This window comes from Hemibagrus wyckioides, linkage group LG23 (genome assembly GCF_019097595.1).
Source record: "Hemibagrus wyckioides isolate EC202008001 linkage group LG23, SWU_Hwy_1.0, whole genome shotgun sequence".
Taxonomy (NCBI): Eukaryota; Metazoa; Chordata; class Actinopteri; order Siluriformes; family Bagridae; genus Hemibagrus; species Hemibagrus wyckioides.
The window spans coordinates 17036103-17057039 of record NC_080732.1 but is presented as its reverse complement, the minus strand read 5'-3'; the positions used below and the strand labels follow the sequence as shown (position 1 = coordinate 17057039).

At 38.9% G+C, this 20937-nt stretch overlaps 2 protein-coding genes across 2 annotated transcripts in view; both read left to right on the top strand.

The window, feature by feature from the left end:
• The first annotated feature begins 2915 nt into the window (after positions 1–2915).
• On the top strand, positions 2916–7918 carry LOC131344069 (cysteine-rich venom protein). Its single transcript, XM_058376021.1, has 7 exons — positions 2916–3585; positions 3861–3964; positions 4137–4227; positions 5545–5687; positions 7363–7448; positions 7562–7644; positions 7779–7918. The coding sequence occupies exons 2-7, from the start codon at positions 3953–3955 to the stop codon at positions 7910–7912; spliced, it is 549 nt and encodes a 182-aa protein (XP_058232004.1). The 5' UTR covers positions 2916–3585; positions 3861–3952; the 3' UTR covers positions 7913–7918.
• A 3216-nt stretch (positions 7919–11134) lies between these two features.
• The window catches only part of LOC131344307 (inactive phospholipase C-like protein 2), a 44063-nt gene continuing 34260 nt past the window's right edge, over positions 11135–20937 (top strand). The window contains exons 1-2 of the mRNA XM_058376489.1: positions 11135–11277; positions 11925–12466. Coding sequence (XP_058232472.1) covers positions 12269–12466 — 198 coding nt within the window. The 5' untranslated portion in view covers positions 11135–11277; positions 11925–12268. The remainder of the gene's footprint in view (positions 11278–11924; positions 12467–20937) is intronic.

The following is a 20937-nucleotide window of genomic DNA, read 5'->3' as shown; positions in this document are numbered from 1 at the left end:
TGCATAACCATAAAAACGTCACCTCTCCTAACATTTAATAAGTTAGCTATCTACACTGTTTTAAGTAGTGTATATCTCATTATCTAAATGTAACTGCGATAGCGCTGAGTCACATGTGTTTGCTCAGTACATTAAACAGATATGAAAGGGCTAGCATTTTTCACACAGTTGTTTTCATGAAGGTGGAATTAACACCAAAGGATATCCGTATAGAGAAAAATGTATACATGGAAATGACGCAAGACGATGCATGAATGCCAAATCCATCCGAGTGTTGCTTGTGAGCGATGGTGGGATTAACACCAAAAGTTAAACACGCATTATATGGCAGGTAGGTTTACTGACCCGTGCAGAAATAGGTACAGTTTATGCAAAGCATGAACGTGTAGTTCATCATTAATCATCTTTGGGTGTAACTCGCCGCCATACAGTCTAGTGCATTTGTTACTTCTTTATCAACATAATCCACTGACTTTAAGTGGGTTAATACATAGGGTTGGTTTCATAAATTATTTGCTAGAATTCTTGCCCGTTGTTTGCAGACTAGAGCCACATCCCTTTGTGCTGCTCAGGGTGGGTCAACTGAATGTCATTTATGTATGTCAAGTAAGCATGTCTTGTGAATGACACTTTGCTTATAAAAAGCAGCACAGAGAGCAGAAACGACATCTAGCATTGTTCATCTAGCATCAGCAGGTATACATCTTACTTACACCTCCACTGACTATTAATATTAATGCAAGCTGTAATTTTAACATTATTAACAGTATCTATAGTGTTATTCTTTCAATATAGAGTTTATAGTGAGATATATTTTGCTGTTCTACTAGGATATAAGTATATTATCATAGGATAATGATTGATTTCCGGTAAACGTACAACATATTGAAAAGGAACTTTTGAATGTTTACTTATTTCCATAGGGTTTCATGTTAAGATATGGATTTTGAAGTTGTTACTGTGAGTCTAAGACTTTAAAAACATGTCGAAGATGTTAAATCATGCAATTTTACATTTTACAATTGTAAAGTGTACAATCTAAAACCATTACAGTTTTTTTTTTGCAGTTTCACATTTTAAAATTCACATTTGAAATTCTACATCGGAGCTGTTCACTTGTGTCTTTGGAAGTTCATACAACTTAAAATTTGATTCTAAATTATTTAAATTAAATTTTTTTTTTTTTTAAATTATACAACAAAATAAACTTTTTATTTTCACACACTTTACCACAGTAAAGTATTATTTTATTATGCAAAAGTATATACCATAATTTACTTTATTGCTTACATAAATATTACCTTATATACTTTGTAATTACCTAATATTTTTTTAACATGTAAAATACTTGCAGCCACAAAATACATACAGCCATACCTATTATTGTTTCACAATTTATACAATTTGTTCTGTATATTTACTTATAAAGATTTAGAAGATTTAGAAACCAAAACCGGTGACTTGTAATAATTTCCAGGTTGAATGTTTAAGTTAAGTTCAAAATGATGTAATAATCAATATAAAACTTTGTGTACGTAAATTATTAACAATAGTCATGAATTTGGACATTCAATCTGTATACCTGCAGTATTCAGATTAGTTATGATGTATTTGTAATTCTATTCGCATAAGCTAAGTCTATTCTATAAGCTAAGTACAAAATTTAGGAGTAAAAGTGATTTCTTAAGTATATAGTAAGTCGTGTTTTACACTTTTACCTATTAAATTTCGATTCAGAACATGTACAGCTGAACATTTTGAATGTAATTTGAATTTAGTAATGAATAGAGTTAAAGTTGTTTATTCTAGTTTATTCTAATATATTTATTTAGCAAGATGTTGAACTTACAAGTAACACTAGACATAATAACAATTTGCATGTTGAATGTATTAGTAAGTAACAACTAAAGTAAAATTTACTTCAGAGCTTAATATAAATCAGTAAGATTTTACAGTTAAGTTCTAACTTACTCGCCTGTAAGAACATAATTACCTCACCTACCTTTACAACATGTTCGAATAATGATCTTAGCATAAAGTCTGAAAGTATATCTGTTTTTTTCCAGTATAGTTATTGTACATATTCAGCCTACATGTCAATACAACGTATTATCTGTACACTACATTATTATCTATAAATGTAAAAAAAAACTATTTTAGTTTCTACAAAAGTTACTTGAATATCAATCATGTACAGTAGCTGTACTAGATATTATCAATAATTACTGATTTATTTAATATTAACACCAGGTAAACACCTGTACTACTATACTAAAGTGCTACTATAATAATATTATATTATACTGTATTGTATACGTAATGTAATGTAGTATGTAATACAGTAGATGAGGATGAAATTTCAGGACAATGTTGAGTATATTATACATCCAGCAAAAGTTATATATATATATATTTTTTTTAAATATATATATATATTGTTCTCAGCTATTTTTGGAAATAGAACTAAGACCTTTGGCACAATGCTTCTCTGGAGTGTGTTTGTGCTCGCTCTGCTTCATATGAGCTCCACCTGCAGTGTGGTAAGTGGCTATGAACACAATAACACCATGAATTCACTCATAAATCACTTGAAAATGACAGTTGAGCAAGACATTGTATAGCAAGGTCTCATAAACGGCATAATGCACTTGCCACGTTCAAGTCCTACTGGGAAGCGCGTATTTACGAGTCGCGAAGTGGTAATTACTCTTGTCGAAGTAAAAACAAACCTTCTCTTAATTCCCTACAAAAAATCCAGCAAGATGTTTTAAGTCGACTTTGTTGTTTTTAAACTGAAATCAGCTTCTGAGACGAGTAAACATCTGTTGTCAACAAATTTAGCTGCATATACAGACGTTGCTTCACCCTGTTGCTTCCACCATTATTTTTTATTTATTATTTTTATTATTTATTTTCTTACTGACACGCCCCAGCTCAGAAACTCGGAGATTCCTACTCGTAATTCTGACTTTTTGATGCCATTCATGTGCATTGAATGCGCATAAATATGATCTTTCTGTGCATTTAACTCATAAATACGATCTGTCTGACATGCCTTGAAAGCACTGTTATTGTAAATGCGGACTATTTCACACACTTAAATGCAGATATACAGCTGAATTTGTGATTTAGTCACAATGATGTTTTATCTACTGCAGTTACCATCCTATACTACTGTACTACATAAATCTTATGTAATTAGAGTATAGCAATACATTAACAATAGATTCCACATCAGAAATGAAAAGTTATAGACCAAAACACAATACGTACTTTGGGCATCTTAGAGATCAGAAATAGGTTTGATATCAGGGTTTAGATTGAAACAATAAAGGAAATAATAATACAGCATGTTATTAGAAGGAAGGAAGGAAGGAAGGAAGCAAGGAAGGAAGGATAGTCTGAGAACTAACATGAAATAACACAAATAATCTGCTCTAAATATCACAAAAATTCAATTTCACAGAAATAAAATTGAAGATGTTTTTTTATAATAATAACAATAATAATATGTTGAAAATAATAGTGTTTTTTTTTTCCTCAATCTTGTCCTGTAACTCATTGTCTTATGGCCTCAACAGTCAGGTAAGCCCTAATCCTATTACAATTAACCTCTTACAAAACATGACCTTGTATATCATTGACTGAATCAGTCATTTATTTATGTCATAATGTTCCCCAAATAATTAAATTTTCAATCATAAAATTGGCAGAATTTGTTGATTTTTCCATTTCTAGACATTAGCCTTGTATAGAAAGAACAATAAATAAAGTGGAACACATATGAAGTTTATAGATTTGTGTCATTTGAGAAGTTCTAGCAGCTGAACCCAGTCCTCTGATACCTTTGTGTCCGACAGATGAGATCTGTACCAACTTCACCGCAGTGCAGGAAGAAATCGTCAACATTCACAATACGTTTCGGAGAGAAGTCATTCCGACCGCTACCAACATGCTTAAGATGGTAAAGAGTCGGTTTTAACGCGCTAACTTTTTTTTTTTAAGTGAAGTGAATCTCTGGCCAATATATTAGGAACTACTAATCTGGGGTAGAACGTGTTTGCTTGTAGAACTGCTTTGATTTTTTATAGCTCCACATCAGGCCACTAAAACCATTGTCATTTTCTTTCCTGCAGAGCTGGAGCGACGAAGTGGCCGCTTCGGCTCAGCGGTGGGTGGATACCTGCGCGATGGCTCACGGCCCGCCCAGCAGCCGCATGCTCGGAGGTAGGCCGCAAGTCTTTAGTTCGTTTGTTTACAGATTCTAAATTTAAACCACTTAAACTGATTAAAATAATGTCCTTTTGATTGTGCAGGTCTGTGTAAACATTTTTCTTAGCTCAGATAAGGGTTACTTAGAGGTTAATCTCGAGCGTTTTGGTTTCAATGAGCTCACGTTACAGCTCGAGACGTGATGGATTGTGAATATATTTAAAGTTGACACTTTTTCCAGTGGTCCATTGGGACAAATTACTTTAAGTTGGCCATGGAGAAGGGATGTAATTGAAAGCTGATGGGAGGGAAAACTGGTTCCTGGCTAAGAATGAATAGACTGAGTCCACTTCACAAACAACTTAAAATCTACACTAAGCAGCGCTAACAAATTTGGGGAAAAATAGGAAATGAATTGTTTGAACCTGGTCATAATCACTGCTGGTTATATGAACACATCTTGCACTACTGACTTTTCTGGATTCTGAATTGATCCGAAGATGTTTTGTTTTCTATAACAGCTTTGATTAATACATTATCGTTTCTATAGCAACTAACTTACAAGGACTTGTATGACAGATGATTCGTATGATCTAATCCATGTTATTAAAAACTGCTCTAAGGTGAAGTTTTCTGTAAGAAGATAATTACACAACATCTTTTGGAAGGAGTCTCCAGTTTCATTACTTTGTCAGACAGTCAGAAGAAGAGTGGAACCTCGGAATATGAATTCCCTCCCTTACAAATTTACACCTTAATAATTTTGCATCGGCGCATGTACCATTTTTAGCATACAAACAAACCGAACCGAACCAAATGCCAGCTAAGTTGCAAATATGCCCAGGAGCCGTTCAAAACTTGTTAGCGTCAGTGGAAAGCCAAGCAATGCCAACCGAAGCGAGTTGACGATTTTTTTTTCAGTTAGCAAAAGCTGCTTCGAAAGAGTCAACCCACGATACCAACGTTGCCTTCGGAATGCGTTCAAAAGCTAGGTGATTTTTCGGCCGTTTTTCTTGTTGACAAATTGGTGGCATGGGCGGTCTGTTCTATTTTTAGCCCAAGCGTGGTGGCATGACATGACATGAAATGCATGTCACTTTTAAATTAATTACAAATATAATTAATTGCTATGAAAGGAAAATAAGAGGAATAAAACACTTTGAGACTGTTTGTTATAGGTCTGTTATACAAGAATATATTGAACTCTGGCACAGTTACGTGACTCACCACAGCACTGTTGACTATTTTCCCTATCCTTGAGTGTACATACTGATCGGTACAATCAATTTCTCTGAGTTAAGCACATTTGTTTCTTGTGTTTCGTCTGTGCAGACTATCAAATGGGGGAAAACCTGTTACAAAGCTCCAATATATTGTCGTGGACGGATGTCGTGACAGCATGGCATAACGAAGTGGCCAATTACAATTATCCCAAAGGGTCCACCAATGGGAAATCCATCGGCCACTACACACAGGTAAGTTAATTTAGCGTGAAAACGGGGGAGAAACAGCAATTTGCACTTTATAATAATTATATGTATATTTGACAGCACTTTCCTGAAGCAGAATTGAATTTGGTTGAAGGAATGAACTTAAATTTGAGTAGAAATAACTTCATAAATATAATGATTTTCTATAAATAAAATCAGTGAATCATAAATTATTACAGGATTCTTGATAAAAATTTCTTTTGGTTTAGAATTAAGATTTTGTATCTTTGACAAGAATCATAGGTATATCTATCCGATTTATTCGATCATGTAAATTCTTTACTAATTGGGAATTTAATATTCAGTACAATACTATGACTACTATTTCTTTGGGACCATTTTATTCTTAGTGCAAGCGAGCATTTTAAAATGAACTCACAGCTTTCCAGTCTTCTTCCTCCTTTTTTTCTTCAAGTGTGTGTGATCGAGTGTGTGGATTTTAACATGATGTTTTTGGGACTTCTGACTTAGAACCCAAGCAGGCCCAAAAAAGTACAGAATTCAAAAAAGACCTCTAAAGGGTCCAGACTTAAAAAACTCAAATAGCATCTTATTACTTTCACTGTTACAAGAATATCCTGGGTTCGAATCCTGGGTTTGAACAGGCAGGGGCCTTTCTGTGTGGAGTTTGCATGTTTTCCCCATCCCCATTACTCTGGGTACTCCGGTTTCCTCCCACAGTCCAAAAACATGTACATTAGGTTGATTGGTAATCCTAAATTGCCCACAGGAGTGAGTGTGAGTGGTTGTCTGTGTATATACTGTATGTGGCCCTCTGATTGACTGCTGACCTGTCCAAGGTGTATCCCTGCCTTTCGCCCAATGTGTGCTAGGATAGGCTCCAGCAGATCCCCTTGAACCTAATTAGGAATAAAGTGGGTATAGACAATGGATGGATAGATAGTTTCACTGTTACTAAATAAATCATAGCACACAATAACACTATGTAACAAATTTTTACTTTTTTCTTGTTCCTGAGAAATAAGTGTTATTTCCCCATTCTTTGTAACCCAAATAAAGAGAAAAAACCCATCTTAGCCATGAAAGTTTGTGTTAGTTTTGGGCAGTTTTTTTTTGTAAAAAGGGCTAATTTTGAGGTTTTCGGGCTTAATGGCTATTTTTTTATCATTTTCCATCAAGAGTAGTTGGAAAATGTCATTCACTACCCATGTAACAAAAATCGTGTTACATAGTGTAATCTACTTTGGTCATTCCCTACATGATTCGTGATTACTTGAAATTTTTCAAAATGACCGCAGATTTGGTTCGAGAGGCGTCATGTGACATCATCAGACAAATCCCTCCTCCTTCACGTGCATCAAAACATGAGTACACCTCTGATAGAAAGTCATATAGAAGACGTATGTGACTTCACTGGTCGGAGTTTAAAAGAAAATTCCTGTCTGTGATTTCGCCAAGTAGCTTTCAAAAAAAAAAAAAAAAGGAACAAATTTAGAAAAATACACAGCAAAATCAAGCATTTATGGCTGCAACGATGACAAAAAATTTCAGAGACTGACTCATAATAAAGGCTAACAATAGAAGAAAACCATTGTGTTTGATATTTAAACCACACACATAATGTTCGATGTTGGAAATCTTGTTTTATGCTCGATTATTAAACTTAAAATAACAGCTGTACTCGTCTTTCGGATTAAAGGTGATCTGGTTCGGCTCGTATGAGGTCGGCTGTGGTGTGGCTAAGTGCGGGGGCTTATATTTCTACGACTGTCAGTACTACCGAGCGTAAGTTCCTCTTTTCCTGAGAGGATTTACACACACAGATGGGTCTGATGGAGCGTTCTAGGCTTAGTTTAAACTTACAGAACATAATCAGCTCGTTTGTCTTTTGCAAACAGAGGGAACTACAAAAGAGTGCCTCCCTACACTCTGGGGGAACCCTGTGCTGCCTGTCCGGATAACTGTGAAGACAAACTGTGCAGTGAGTAACCTGTTGTCATCTGGCTGTAGCATTACGGAGATGATTACAGAGCACTTTAAACCTATGCTTTTTATGTATAGACGAATAAATTTGTTGAGATGACTTCAAACCTTTTCTTGATATTTTTTCCCTAGCCAATCCTTGCCCTTACGTCAACAAGTTCGCCAATTGCCCGCAGTTGATGTCGAATGTCCCATGCAACAACTACATGGAAGTTTGGTGCTCAGCTCAGTGCAACTGTCACACCAAGATCATTGCTACTAACTAGGAAAAGAAGACAGGGGCTGCAAGCGTCTAAGGCTGCACTGTTTTCACCTCCCAGACTCGTCATCCCTTTGTCATTTCCTCTCAAGCAATCAAGATATTTTTATACTTCATTCACTGTAGTGAATGAAGTGAATAGAACTGGACATTCAGTGGATTATCACTTCTCACCCTGGATGAAATGATCAGTAAACACTTGCACACCAAAGGAACAATCCACTTGCATGTTAGTCTTAAAATGTTTTCTCTTAGCAGTGTCCATGATTTGTTTTGAAATGATTTAGAAATTTTGAAATTTTAGTCTTTGCTCAAGGGTTTCTTATGTTACATCCTATGATACTTGTCGGAATGATGCAGCGGGGCTTTAGTCTTTTAGTCTGATTCTCTTTTGTCCTTTTTTCTACACTATCAGCTTCCAAAGCTTTGGCTTTCTTCTCAATCCTTTTCGTAGCAATGTCACTGCATTCGTCGTCCCAGGGGAGTTTTCCTCAAAGCAGTGGATTCCTAGGAAGTTGATGTAATCGATGTAATGCTTTAATAAAAATAAACAATCATACAATCGTTTCTTTCAGATATGTGGATTCTTGTGAGCAGTTAGATATGCAGGAACATTTTGTTCCCAGTGAGGTTTGTTATTACCTTGTAATTAGGGTATAGAAATAAATTGCAGTACACAAGCCAGCCAGCAGATGTCACTGTTGCACAATAATAGGATTCCGTAGCTGATTATCGCATACATACTACTTCTTTCATTTTTAATATTATATCGTGATTCTGTACTGACAAAATGCATGAAATATGACCGTTTCATTTTGACTGGACCTGGAATATAAGTGCACTCGCACTGGGACTTTGACGTATATTGATGTATATCGAATCAATATTTACCCCACAATTTAAAGGCCATCCTAAATATTCTTTAGGAGGTTCGCAAACTATCTGCAGCCCCTTTTGTCTAAACAAATGACCCAATCCACCTTCCTGAATAGTTTATAAATCTAATTAAACTATTAAAAAAATATGTACATTAGGCACATATGTAGTATCCTACTTATTTATAGCAAGCCAGTTACACCATGTTAGAAATGTGTGTAAACGTCACAAACATCATTCGAGTATTATTTATGCTTATTATAATTTTATTATAATCCATTTAACTAGGATTTAACCTCTAAAATACGAAATCTTACGTAACAGCGAATGGCGATCTGAAGGGTCCAGGCACTCTTCGTAAATAGCGTCTCAATTAGTCAGTTCTAGTCAAGTTACAAAAAAAAACATAAAGAGACAAACATATTGTTTATATTTTCTCTTTACAGCTAGTGGTTTTCAGGATATATGGCAAAATGCGTATGTTTTGTGCTATAGTGCCACCCTCAGACCAATCAGGAAGAAGAAGAACAACAACAACATCAAGAAAGATTTGGATAAAGCAGTTACTAAAGATGAATGAATGAAGTGGTAGCAGTAGCAGTAGTGGTAGAAGTAGTAGGACTAGTATTAGGAGTAGTAATAGGAATAATAGTAGTAGTAGTAGTAGTAGTAGTAGTAGTAGTAGTAGTAGGAGTGGTAGTAGGAGTTTTGGGAGTAGTAGTAGTGGTGGTGGTAGTAGTAGTATTAATATTAGTAGTAGTAGTAGGAATTGTAGTAGTAGTAGGAATTGTAGTAGTAGTGGTGGTAGTAGTAGTAGTAGTGTTAGTAGAAGTAGTGGTAGTGGTGGTAGTAGTAGTAGGAGGAGCAGGAGGAGGAGTGGCAGTAGTAGTAGTGGTAGAAGTAGTAGGACTAGTATTAGGAGTAGTAGTAGGAATAGTATTATTATTATTAGTAGTAGTAGGAGGAGTTTTAGGAGTAGTAGTAGTAGTAGTAGTGGTGGTGGTAGTATTAGTATTAGTAGTAGTGGTGGTAGTAGTAGTAGAAAGAATTGTAGTAGTAGTAGTGGTGGTAGTAGTAGTAGTAGTAGTGGTGGTAGTATTAGAAGTAGTGGTAGTGATGGTAGTATTAGTATTAGTAGTAGTGGTGGTAGTAGTAGTAGAAAGAATTGTAGTAGTAGTAGTGGTGGTAGTAGTAGTAGTAGTAGTAGTGGTGGTAGTATTAGTAGAAGTAGTGGTAGTGGTGGTATTAGTAGTAGTGGTGGTAGTAGTAGTAGAAAGAATTGTAGTAGTAGTAGTGGTGGTAGTATTAGTAGAAGTAGTGGTAGTGGTGGTAGTATTAGTATTAGTAGTAGTGGTGGTAGTATTAGTAGAAAGAATTGTAGTAGTAGTAGTGGTGGTAGTAGTAGTAGTAGTAGTGGTGGTAGTATTAGTAGAAAGAATTGTAGTAGTAGTAGTGGTGGTAGTAGTAGTAGTAGTAGTGGTGGTAGTATTAGTAGAAAGAATTGTAGTAGTAGTAGTGGTGGTAGTATTAGTAGAAGTAGTGGTGGTAGTATTAGTATTAGTAGTAGTGGTGGTAGTAGTAGTAGAAAGAATTGTAGTAGTAGTAGTAGTATTAGTAGAAGTAGTGGTGGTAGTATTAGTATTAGTAGTAGTGGTGGTAGTAGTAGTAGAAAGAATTGTAGTAGTAGTAGTAGTAGTGGTGGTAGTAGTAGTAGGAGGAGGAGTGGCAGTAGTAGTAGGAGGAGGAGGAGGAAGACTGGTAGTGAAAGTAGTAGTGGTAGTAGTAGTAGGAATAGTGGTAGTAGTAGAAGGAGTGGTAGTAGGAGTAGTAGTAGTAGTAGTAGTAGGAGTGGTAGTGATAGTAGTAGTAGTAGAAGACATATTAACAAAAACAAACATTTTCCCAGCAACAGCGCGTGCGCCCCTAATAAAAGACGACACTGACTGATTGTAACACTGATTAAATCTTTGAAAGCCGAAGTGCTATGCATGATCCGCATTGCATTGTGGGATATCATGTGTACGCACAGGAAATCAAAAATCTAAAATAGTCCACTGTCCACACTTTCTTCAGAACTAGGTTCACAAACCCGGATAGCGAACGACCCCCTTCTCAAATTCTGATTGGCTAACCCTGATTCGGGGAGCCTATCCGCGTGCTTCAAAGGCGGGCTCAAAGTCGCACACTTACATACTACACAGTACGTCTAAATAGAACGCTGCTAACTGGTGCGTTTACGCCAGTCGCCATGACAACGCCCGATCTCGCGTGCTAGCCTACTAAAGAGTATGGTATAAGCACAACGCTGCTACTCGTAGAACAGTTTTTGGTCATGGTTTTTTCAGTGAATGCGGTAGAATGACATGTCCAAACTTACCATGTTGACACACTGAATGCGTCGTGTGTGTGTGTGTGCGCGCGCGCGCGTGTGTGTGTGTGTTATAAGCAAAATGAAAAGGAAAGAAGAGAAATTCGGATCCTTCACACACTATCAAGGTGGGCAACGTTTCGAGTTAGGAAGTGCACGAGCTACAAGAATGTCAGAAATAACCCTGTAGGCTTGCGAGATTTTTTTTTAAGTCAAAGTATGTAGTAGTGTGCTAAAAAAACAGCTGGATTCAACTTTGATTTGGATGTAAAGTTGTTCTAGACGCTTAAACTTCACGAGCTTGTAACAGCGTGCGCACGAGACTTTTTTTTGAGGGGTTTATTTCCTGGTGAGATTTATTGTTTTTTTTTGCTAACCGGCTGGCGTGAACGAAAACTTCTCGGAGTGTTTAAAAAATATATAAAACCGAGTGTATTTTATACATTATTATGACTTAATTGAAGTGCTAGCTAGCTAACATGCTGGTCTAGGCGACTAAAGGCTAGCTGTCGTTGTCTGGTCTGTCAAAACGTCGTGTTGTTTAGGTTTTGCTAGCTAACTAGGCTAATTAACGGAATCACCTAAGGCTAACCCCCCCAGTTCCCTCCCCATATGAAGTGCAGAATGTTAATGTTGTTTAGATATTTAAATAAACAAATAGACAGTGTAACAAACGAAAACGTTAATCAAATTTTGATTCTGTTAAATAGTTAATTAGCGTTATTTGTTTTTCTCCAAACACTGTCTCCCCGTCCTCGTGCGCGTGGACTTGAAGCGGGATGTTTATGATGCACTAATTCAGCAGATGGCAGTAGCACGGAGGGCTGTCCTCACCCTGGATGTGATGCTGAAACAATAAGGCTCACAGCACCACCACTACCACCACCACCACCAGCAGCAGCAGCGCAAGCAGCGGTGTAGTAAAACAAAACGTCGTGTGCATGGAGTCCAGATGCGGCCGCACGCGCCCAGAGGTTGCTCCCGTTGTCGCCGATGTGAGTGAGCGCGAGCGCCTTGAACGCGCCTCGGTAGTAGTAGTGAACCTGGTTCTTGTGTAAACCAAGCAGCACGGACTCGGAGACTCATCCCGCACAGCCGTGTCAGCGTCAACCCGCGCTCATGGCGGAGTTCACGGAGAAACCAGGAAGCGGCGGCGGCGGCGCAGACGCGGACACACAGCGCGAGCTCACGGGCTCGGGCTCGGTTTCGGTATCGAACGGCGATTGTGGACTTGCACCAGAGCTGGCTGGATCAACTGGAGCGGATAACGTATCAGACGGCAAACCTGGAATACCCCGAAAGGCCAGCATCATCAAGGTGGGTACATAACGTGCCATTTTGCCTTTCCTCTTCTTGTAATAATGATAATAATTGTTATTATTATTATTTGCATTCATTCGTAATCTTCTAATAAAGGGCTTATGGAGCTACACAAGAGTGTGTGAATGATTTCTATAGCAGAATGTTCCTCCATGTTCTCCATGTCTACACTAAAAAAAAAAGAGCTGGAGTTAAGTAAAGCGTGCTGTTGGAGGAAAATAATCAACGACGTTGTGGCGCAAGGAGTTCATGTTCCACCAAGAAAAGTTTATTATACATCTATAAGCGCATTATAACCGCACTTCAGCTTGTCGGCAATTTTGCAATCTGTGCTCCTGAGCCGTTTATAGTTAGGCTTAATGTCCTAGAACAACTTCCTGTCATCACTTACGTTGCGGCGGCTGTTAAAAAAAGTCGTTTCCTCTCGTATTACTCACTCGAGGTTAATGCATAGAGTGCAACATCCTGAAGACGTTGTTGCCATGGCGGCAGAGAAAACGTACCGACCGCCGACACTGGAGACTCCTTCCCATGGACCAGCTGTTACTGTAGACATGCTGATGTATTCGAATGAAAGCAAGTGCATTGATATAAACATTAAATTATTATAAACAGCAGGGAGAATTCCAGCAATCATCGTGATCCGGGAGCATGAACATCTTTTAAGGATCCGTCCAGTTTTGTTTACACTTTGAAAAATCATCCCGTGATTGATTTCTTCTGCGTTCCTATTGGTCCTGAGGTCCTGAGTGTCGTAGCAGCCCTCTGATTTTTGAGATTGTAATAAAAAATTTCCAACATTGGCATCCTCGGCTTGTGGCTAAATTGGACATGTGACCTCATGTTCTAACGTTCATGAACCAATAACTACAAATGTGAGGTTTTGGTCATCTGTCTAGGATCATCATCATCGTCATTCTTTTAGAAAAATAGCACTCATTGCAGTACAGTGCTTTGTGTTTTTGTGTTTTTTCCTCCTCGTATTATCAGTATTCGTGTTTACTTAAGCGTCTTTGCAGAAAATTCAGGAATGGTTCACAGCACTAAATGTCACGAGCTGCACAGATGCATGCGTCTGACTGACCAGACCGGGAGAGTCCATACTGTGTGTGTTTAGATGATGATGATGATGATGATGATGTAGATGAAGAGGTGGCAATAATTGCATTACAGAAATGAACACACTGGATCATATGAACTGCATCTCTCATAGGCTTGTGCAGTTTAACCCTTTTCTGTACAACACACACACACAGAGACACACACACACACACACACACAGACACACACACACACACAAACACACACACTGAACTGTTTATTTAAGGCTGTAAATCTCCCCTGAACCACTCCAGTGTTATACAGACCATCTAGATTTTTTATTTTTTTATTTTATTAGCCCGTTAAGTCTTGCCCCCAGTCCAATATGGCTGACAGTGACGAATGTTTAGACACAAAAAGTAATCAAGTCTGCAAAGAAAGAAAATAAAATCTAAACCAATGAAGTAAGACGTCAAGCTGCATAATTACTGCAGGTCTAAATATACTTTTAAGCATGGAAATAAATTGTAATTTAACAGACTTTATTGATTTAAAATGATTTTAATCATTTTGTGATTGTAAACGTCGATTTTTAGTAACGAGATTTGTTCTGTGAGTGAATTGAGCAATAATACCAGATAAAATTAAAAAAATAATAATTTATGCATGAATGAGTTAAAGGTGATGGCTCATGTGAACGAGTTAATTATGCAGTATTTTATAAACCCTTCAGTCAGGACGTGATGGAGTGTTAAACGTCGGGGGAACGCCAGCGCCTCTTTAGAGAAATCTGGGAGAAGCTCTTCTTCTTGATCAGCTCCCGATTTCGAGTGACGTTCGGTATGTCCGCTATGCAGACAGGAACCATGAAGGTCAACGCAGGCCATGAGCAGAATGTCACAAGGAAGTGGTGAAACAATGAGGACAGGAAATACAGAAGCACCGGAAAACAACTGCAGTTTGTTTTGTTATTTCTTTTCTTGTTTAAACCATACGGGAAAGTACGCCTCCGAACATCACGGCATAGAAATTGTTTAGTTGTTACGTGAGACAGCGTGTATTAAAATGAGGGATTTTTTTTAGATTTTTTTTTTTCCCCTCACGCTTTTCGAGTCACAGCTCAGTTGCCAAAGATTGCGTGGCATGAACCGTCAGGTTTCTCACGTTTTTGCTCATCAGCTAAAAGTTTCCACCGAGGCAAAGCCCGATTCCTGCCACACCGTACGTCTCTGAGACACTTTCTCTGCAGTAATAGTTTAGACAGGAAACTCTGCTTCACTTCCTCATAATGACAAACACAGCAGTTCCACGTGTCGGCCTTGAAATGGCGAACTTCACTGCAAGGTGTATGTTATGCTCTGATCTGTGATAGGTCTGGATTTGGAGTAACAGGTTTATCGGTGTTGAATATACACAGATCGGGTATAACATAATGAGCAGTGAGAGGTGAAGTGAATAAGACTGATGATCTTCTCATCATGGCACCTGTTAGTGGGTGGGATATATTAGGCAGCAAGTGAACATTTTGTCCTCAAAGTTGATGTGTTAGAAGCAGGAAAAATGGACAAGAGTAAGGATTTGACGAAGAGCCAAATTGTGATGGCTAGACGACTGGATCAGAGCATCTCCAAAACTGCAGCTCTTGTGGGGTGTTCCCGGTCTGCAGTGGTCAGTATCTATCAAAAGTATCCTTTAAGTCCTGTAAGTCCTTTATGTCCTGCAAGTATTCTTGCCATGCCCCAAAGCAAAAATGGTTCAGGAATGGTTTGATGAGCACAACAACCAGTTCGAGGTGCTCCAAATTCCCCAGATCTCAATCCAATACAGCATCTGTCGGATGTGCTGGACAAACAAGTCCGATCTATGGGGGTCCCACCTCGCAATTTAGAGGACTTAAAGGATCTGCTGCTAACATGTACACTACTATTTTTACATTACTAACATGTACATTACTACATTAGTAGCCTGATACCACAGCACACCTTCAGGTGGAGTCCATGCCTCGATGGGTCAGGGCTGTTTTGGCAGCAAAAGAGGGACCGACACAATATTAGGCAGGTGGTCATAATTTTATGCCTGATCGGTGTAACCAATAATGTGGCTGAAATTCACAAACATCTATGTAGTGTATCATCATCATCACTGCACGCACCATAATAAAGCCTACGAGCTTGCAATACGGAGGTGCAAGACATCATTTTACCCAACAGCACAATCAGATATAAGATTCTTGCAGCAGAGCCAGGAGTGATGAAAAGGATGTTATGCCACAACAAGGTCACGCGTCCGATTGGTCAGATTGGTTTCGTATAACAGCACCATGTCGTTACACCTAGGAGAGGTTCATAACGTATTACTGCGCTCGGCCTGATACCTTGTTGTTTCCATAGTAACAGTTCATACACAGGGAATACACTTGAAGTGAAACACTGATGTGGCGCAGGAAGGAGTCTCCGCTTTAAGAGCAGCAGATTTCTGTTATAAGGAAGAGGAGTTTATGCTTTCTGCTTTGAGAGTCTGTATTATAAGGAAGTGATGTTTTCCAAAATGGGAATGAGGAGTTTTTTTAGAGACAGAGAAAAGATGATGAGATAATGCTTGATCATTTATAACTTAGATGAGAACTTGTGACTTTTACTAACATTAAATCCAACTGTGACGCATTCAATTGTTCCATTCATCGATAAATCGAACGAAATCACTGCGGTATAAGCAGAATTAAAATAACACACTCCATGCTGTGCTGTTATGCAAAAATAATGCATAAAGTCTGTCATGTGTTATTCCTTCCTTACAGAACACACACAGTCCTGGCCACGATGTTGCGTATTCCTGTCCCATCGTTTTTTCCTCTGGGAAAAGATTATTAATGTCATTTTGTTACATATAATAATAAAAAAGTGGAGTGGGTGCGTTTGTGAGGAAGACTATCATTTCCGACAGTTAAAAATGAAGGTGGTTGATTAACTGCAGAGTCTGACTCGCGTAAACCAGGAAGAGGAAATGCTTTCGTGGTGCCCGATACGTTGTAGTAACACTACTCTCGGTTCTTGGTAGAGATACACAGGGTTTCCTGTGGAAAGTGTTCATGTGAGCAACTGAAATGTCACACAAGTAGAGGGATCTGAACAGAAACACACATTTTTCTGTAATTAGGTTATTGATTAGGTTTACATAAGGCCACAGACTTGGTGTTCAACATATATCACACGTTATATACTCATTATTTATTTTACCTCTTCTTTCGTCTCAAAGACCTTTTCGAAATGTCATCTCTCATGGCCTAAAATATATTTACGCTTAAAATAACCGATGAGAAAAATCACCACATCGCTATTTCCCTTCACGGTTAATTGAATCAGCATGTATATTTCTAACCGAAGAATAAGGGAATAAAGGGGCTCCGCCCACTCTCAGCGGTAGAGCATTGTAACTTAATGATTTGCGAATGTGAAAGTAATGATGAGATCGAGTAAAGCCGCAGAGCCACGATGTCTTCTTGGCTGGTCTCGGCTGTTGCACGTTGAAACTCTGCCAGCGCTCAGACAGATGCGGAGTATCATTATCACCCATGTCATGTAAAGGGCTGGAAAGCTTGAACTGATCTTTCCCGTCAGTAGAAGGGGTTGTCTTGATGAAAGCTGTTTTGCTTTAAAGGCAAGTTTCAGTGGTTTTAACTCACTGAGTCGCGCATGGATTTACTGATTCATTTGAGTCACTTAACCTCTCACTCTCTCACCCTGTCTGTCACATTCTGACACCTTTACCCTCACAGTCACTCATCACTTCACTCACTGTGTTACTAAATCAGCAGTTCATTCATTTATTCTCTTATGTAACTTTTCACTCACTCACACAAAGATTCACTCACGCTCTCACACAAAGATTCACTTACTGACGTACTCATGCAAAGATTCAATGACTCACACAAAGATTCACTTACTCGCTCACACAAAGATGCACTTACTCGCTCACACAAAGATTTGTTCTCTTTCACTCAAAGATTCACTCACTCATTCACAGAAAGATTCACTCACTCGCTCACTCACACAAAGATTCACTGACTGACTCACACAAAGATTCACTCACTCTCTCACTCACACAAAGATTCACTCGCTAAGTCACTGATTCAATCACTGACTGACTCACTAACGGATTCACTCGCTCACTCACACACACATACACACACACACACACCATGACTCACTAATGGATTCACTCACTCACACACACACACACACACACACCCTGACTCACTTACTTCTGTGCATAAATGGGAAATGTATATTCAGCTCTTCTATCGTATTGGTAACGGAAGCACCGTTAAAAGCACTGAATAAAATTACTAAACTATATTTAAAGCTGTTGAGCGGTCATGTGGTCAGGAAACGTGTAACAAGTAAAGGAAATAAATGTAGCAAAACAAAATGCCATGCAGAGCTAAGAGCTCAAGGCAAAGTGTATTTATTTTAAAATCTGTTGTGAGTTTTCGACCCTTACAGCTCCCCATAGCTTACTGACGCAACAGATAATTAATTTAATTGGGATTTTTGTAAACGGTTGTTTACTAGTGGATATTCTGTTTCATGGGAACATTTGTTTGTTTGTAGTTTAAACAAAATATCGTATCTAGGCCTACGGCTTGTAGCACTCATCAATCATGTTTCAGACGAGTGTTTTACAGCTAAAAATAGTCTCAGGTTTAAATCAGGATGTCCTCCAAGTCAGCATTTTCAAATAAAAACAGGTCTCGGTAATCGGGACGTTCGGATCCCGCTGTAGCTCGAGGGTCTGGAGATCAGCGCGATTAAGCTTGACGTACGCCTCTCTGAACTTTCGACGCAGATCTGCCTTGAAGGGCAATTTCTGCAAATGGAGCAGATTGACGCTCTGGTGCCTTTCACCACATTTGGAGCAACAGCCGGTCACGTTAACCCAGCGCCACATCATGATTATGGATTTACTCAGTGACGTCTCCGAGTAAAAAACTAGGACACCGATTTGCATAAATTCTGGCGATCAGGGAGTTAATACAGAGCAGAGCGTGCACCTCGGCGGTCGATACGGATTAGCATCAAGTAGTGTTAGGCTCTGATAGTCAGACATTTGGCAGTGGAAAGACTTCTGAGAATCTACGGAAATGGTAGCCAAGCGATTTCTTTTCTTATTTGTATCAAGAAGGCTTTGTTTTCTTGATATTTTACTGTTTAAGAGAGGACCAGGTTTCCAGTAGGGGTGCACTGGTGTGAAAAAAGTGTGGCCTATGTGTGTGGATCACTATTTAGCATGATTATATAGTGATATCTGTGTGAGAGTGTTTTAAACAGCTAGGGTAATTGTTATTAAAAAGCTTGTTAGAAAGAAATGACTGATTACTACAACTCTGACTCCAGAGCAAAAACATCATTCTCTATATGTGTATATACACTGATCAGCCAGAACATTATGAGCACTGAGATGTAAAGTGAATAACACTGAGTACCTCCTCATCATGACACCTGTTAGTGGGTGGGATATATTAGGCAGCGAGTGAACATTTTGTCCTCAAAGTTGATGTGTTAGAAGCAGGAAAAATGGACAAGTGTAAGGATTTGAGCGAGTTTGACCAAGGGCCAAATTGTGATGGCTAGACCACTGGATCAGAGCATCTCCAAAACTGCAGCTCTTGTGGGGTGTTCCCGGTCTGCAGTGGTCAGTATCTATCAAAAGTGGTCCAAAGAAGGAACAGTGGTGAACCGGCGACAGGGTCATGGGCGGCCAAGGCTCATTGATGCACGTGGGGAGAGAAGGCTGACCCGTGTGATCCGATCCAACAGACGAGCTACTGTTGCTCAAACTGCTGAAGAAGTTAATGCTGGTTCTGATAGAAAGGTGTCAGAATACACAATGCATCACAGTTTGTTGCATATGGGGTTACATAGACCAGTCAGGGTGCCCAGGTGGTCATAATGTTATGCCTGGTCGGTGTATTTAAATATCATAGTTAACCACCATCTTGATACATCACCAAGTCGCTTGCATCAGGGATGATTTTCACACTTGTCTCTCTTCCTTCTTTTTGTTCAAGTCATTAAAGACAGAAAGAAATGGAAAGATAACACTACACCTGACCTTATTGCGAAGTCGGGGATCTGAGGCGCAGAGCGAGTTAGATTCCTAATTAGAATAGCAGACACCGCCATTTTTTTTTCTTTCTCCCGGCTCAGAGCACTCATCATCCTTATCAATTTTCGGTGAGAGGACGTGGTCAGAGCGCCTCGCAGTCTTCACGTCTTCTTACCAGACACCTTTTTCAGAATTGCAGCCTATTTTTAGATTAGCCTAGATGCAGGTTGAAGACACATTTAATTGGAAACTCAAGCCACAACACGTTTTACCTGACTTGCTCATTTTTTTCCACTCGATTTAGTTCCTCAAATGCCGATAAGATGGTATATCGATCTGAGGAGATCAGTGTGTGAGAAGGTTTAGAAGCTATATCGTAAGTTAAAATTCTTTCAACAGTGAATCATCTGAATTTCTTTTCTTCTGTGGAAATAGACTTCGGCTTGCATCAGCGCATTGCTTAACACAGCTCACCAGAGGGGTTTGTCTTCAGCCGTGACTATGCCGTAATCTCGCAATGCCATGTTTCTAACTGCTGGAAGCTGAATTGCAGGGTGTGTGTGTCTGTATGTGTGTGTGTTTAACAGTAACGCTGCACTGCAAAAACCCCAGCTTTACCCTTAAAAGTAGCCTTGCACTCAAGACCGTAATTACTAAACGGTTAACTCTGATTATATTGACTGGTATTTGGAACATATTTGTTTGCCCACAGGATTTTTTTTCCACTGAGAACCAGAAGAACTGGCAATTATTCTCCGTAAGGATGATATGTACTCGGTCTTGTCAATCATCTGTCAGTCAGCGTGTTGAAGGCGTCTCAGCAACAGCAGTTTAGTCTCCAGGTTTATTCGGAATCTTAGGCACTTCCTGCAAAGTCGCTCAGAGTTTTTGTTTTGGCCAGTGCAAATGGTTTTTAAGGCTTTTTGGAGCTCTTTTGTGATTTGTTTGGATCTGACTTTATTATATTTGCAGTGGTTATTATGGGGAAATCTGCCAATACGATGACTCACATGATCGGTACAGATTTATCAGTTACATGCAGGCAGCCATGTCGCCGATCTCCTGTTCTACCACATTCCATCAATCCATTTGATTCATATCTGATGACTGAGGAGGCTGCTGACGACATGCACTGAACTCATTGTCATGATCCATTAGATGACTTAAATAGGCTGGGGCATTCAAATGATGCTAAGGGGAATAATTATAGCACCCATTCTACCACCACTACCAGGCTGAATCATTGATGGTTAGGCTGGGTCCATAGATTCGTGCCACGGTCTAAAAAGATCTACGGAAACACCAAACACTTTTCAACCTCA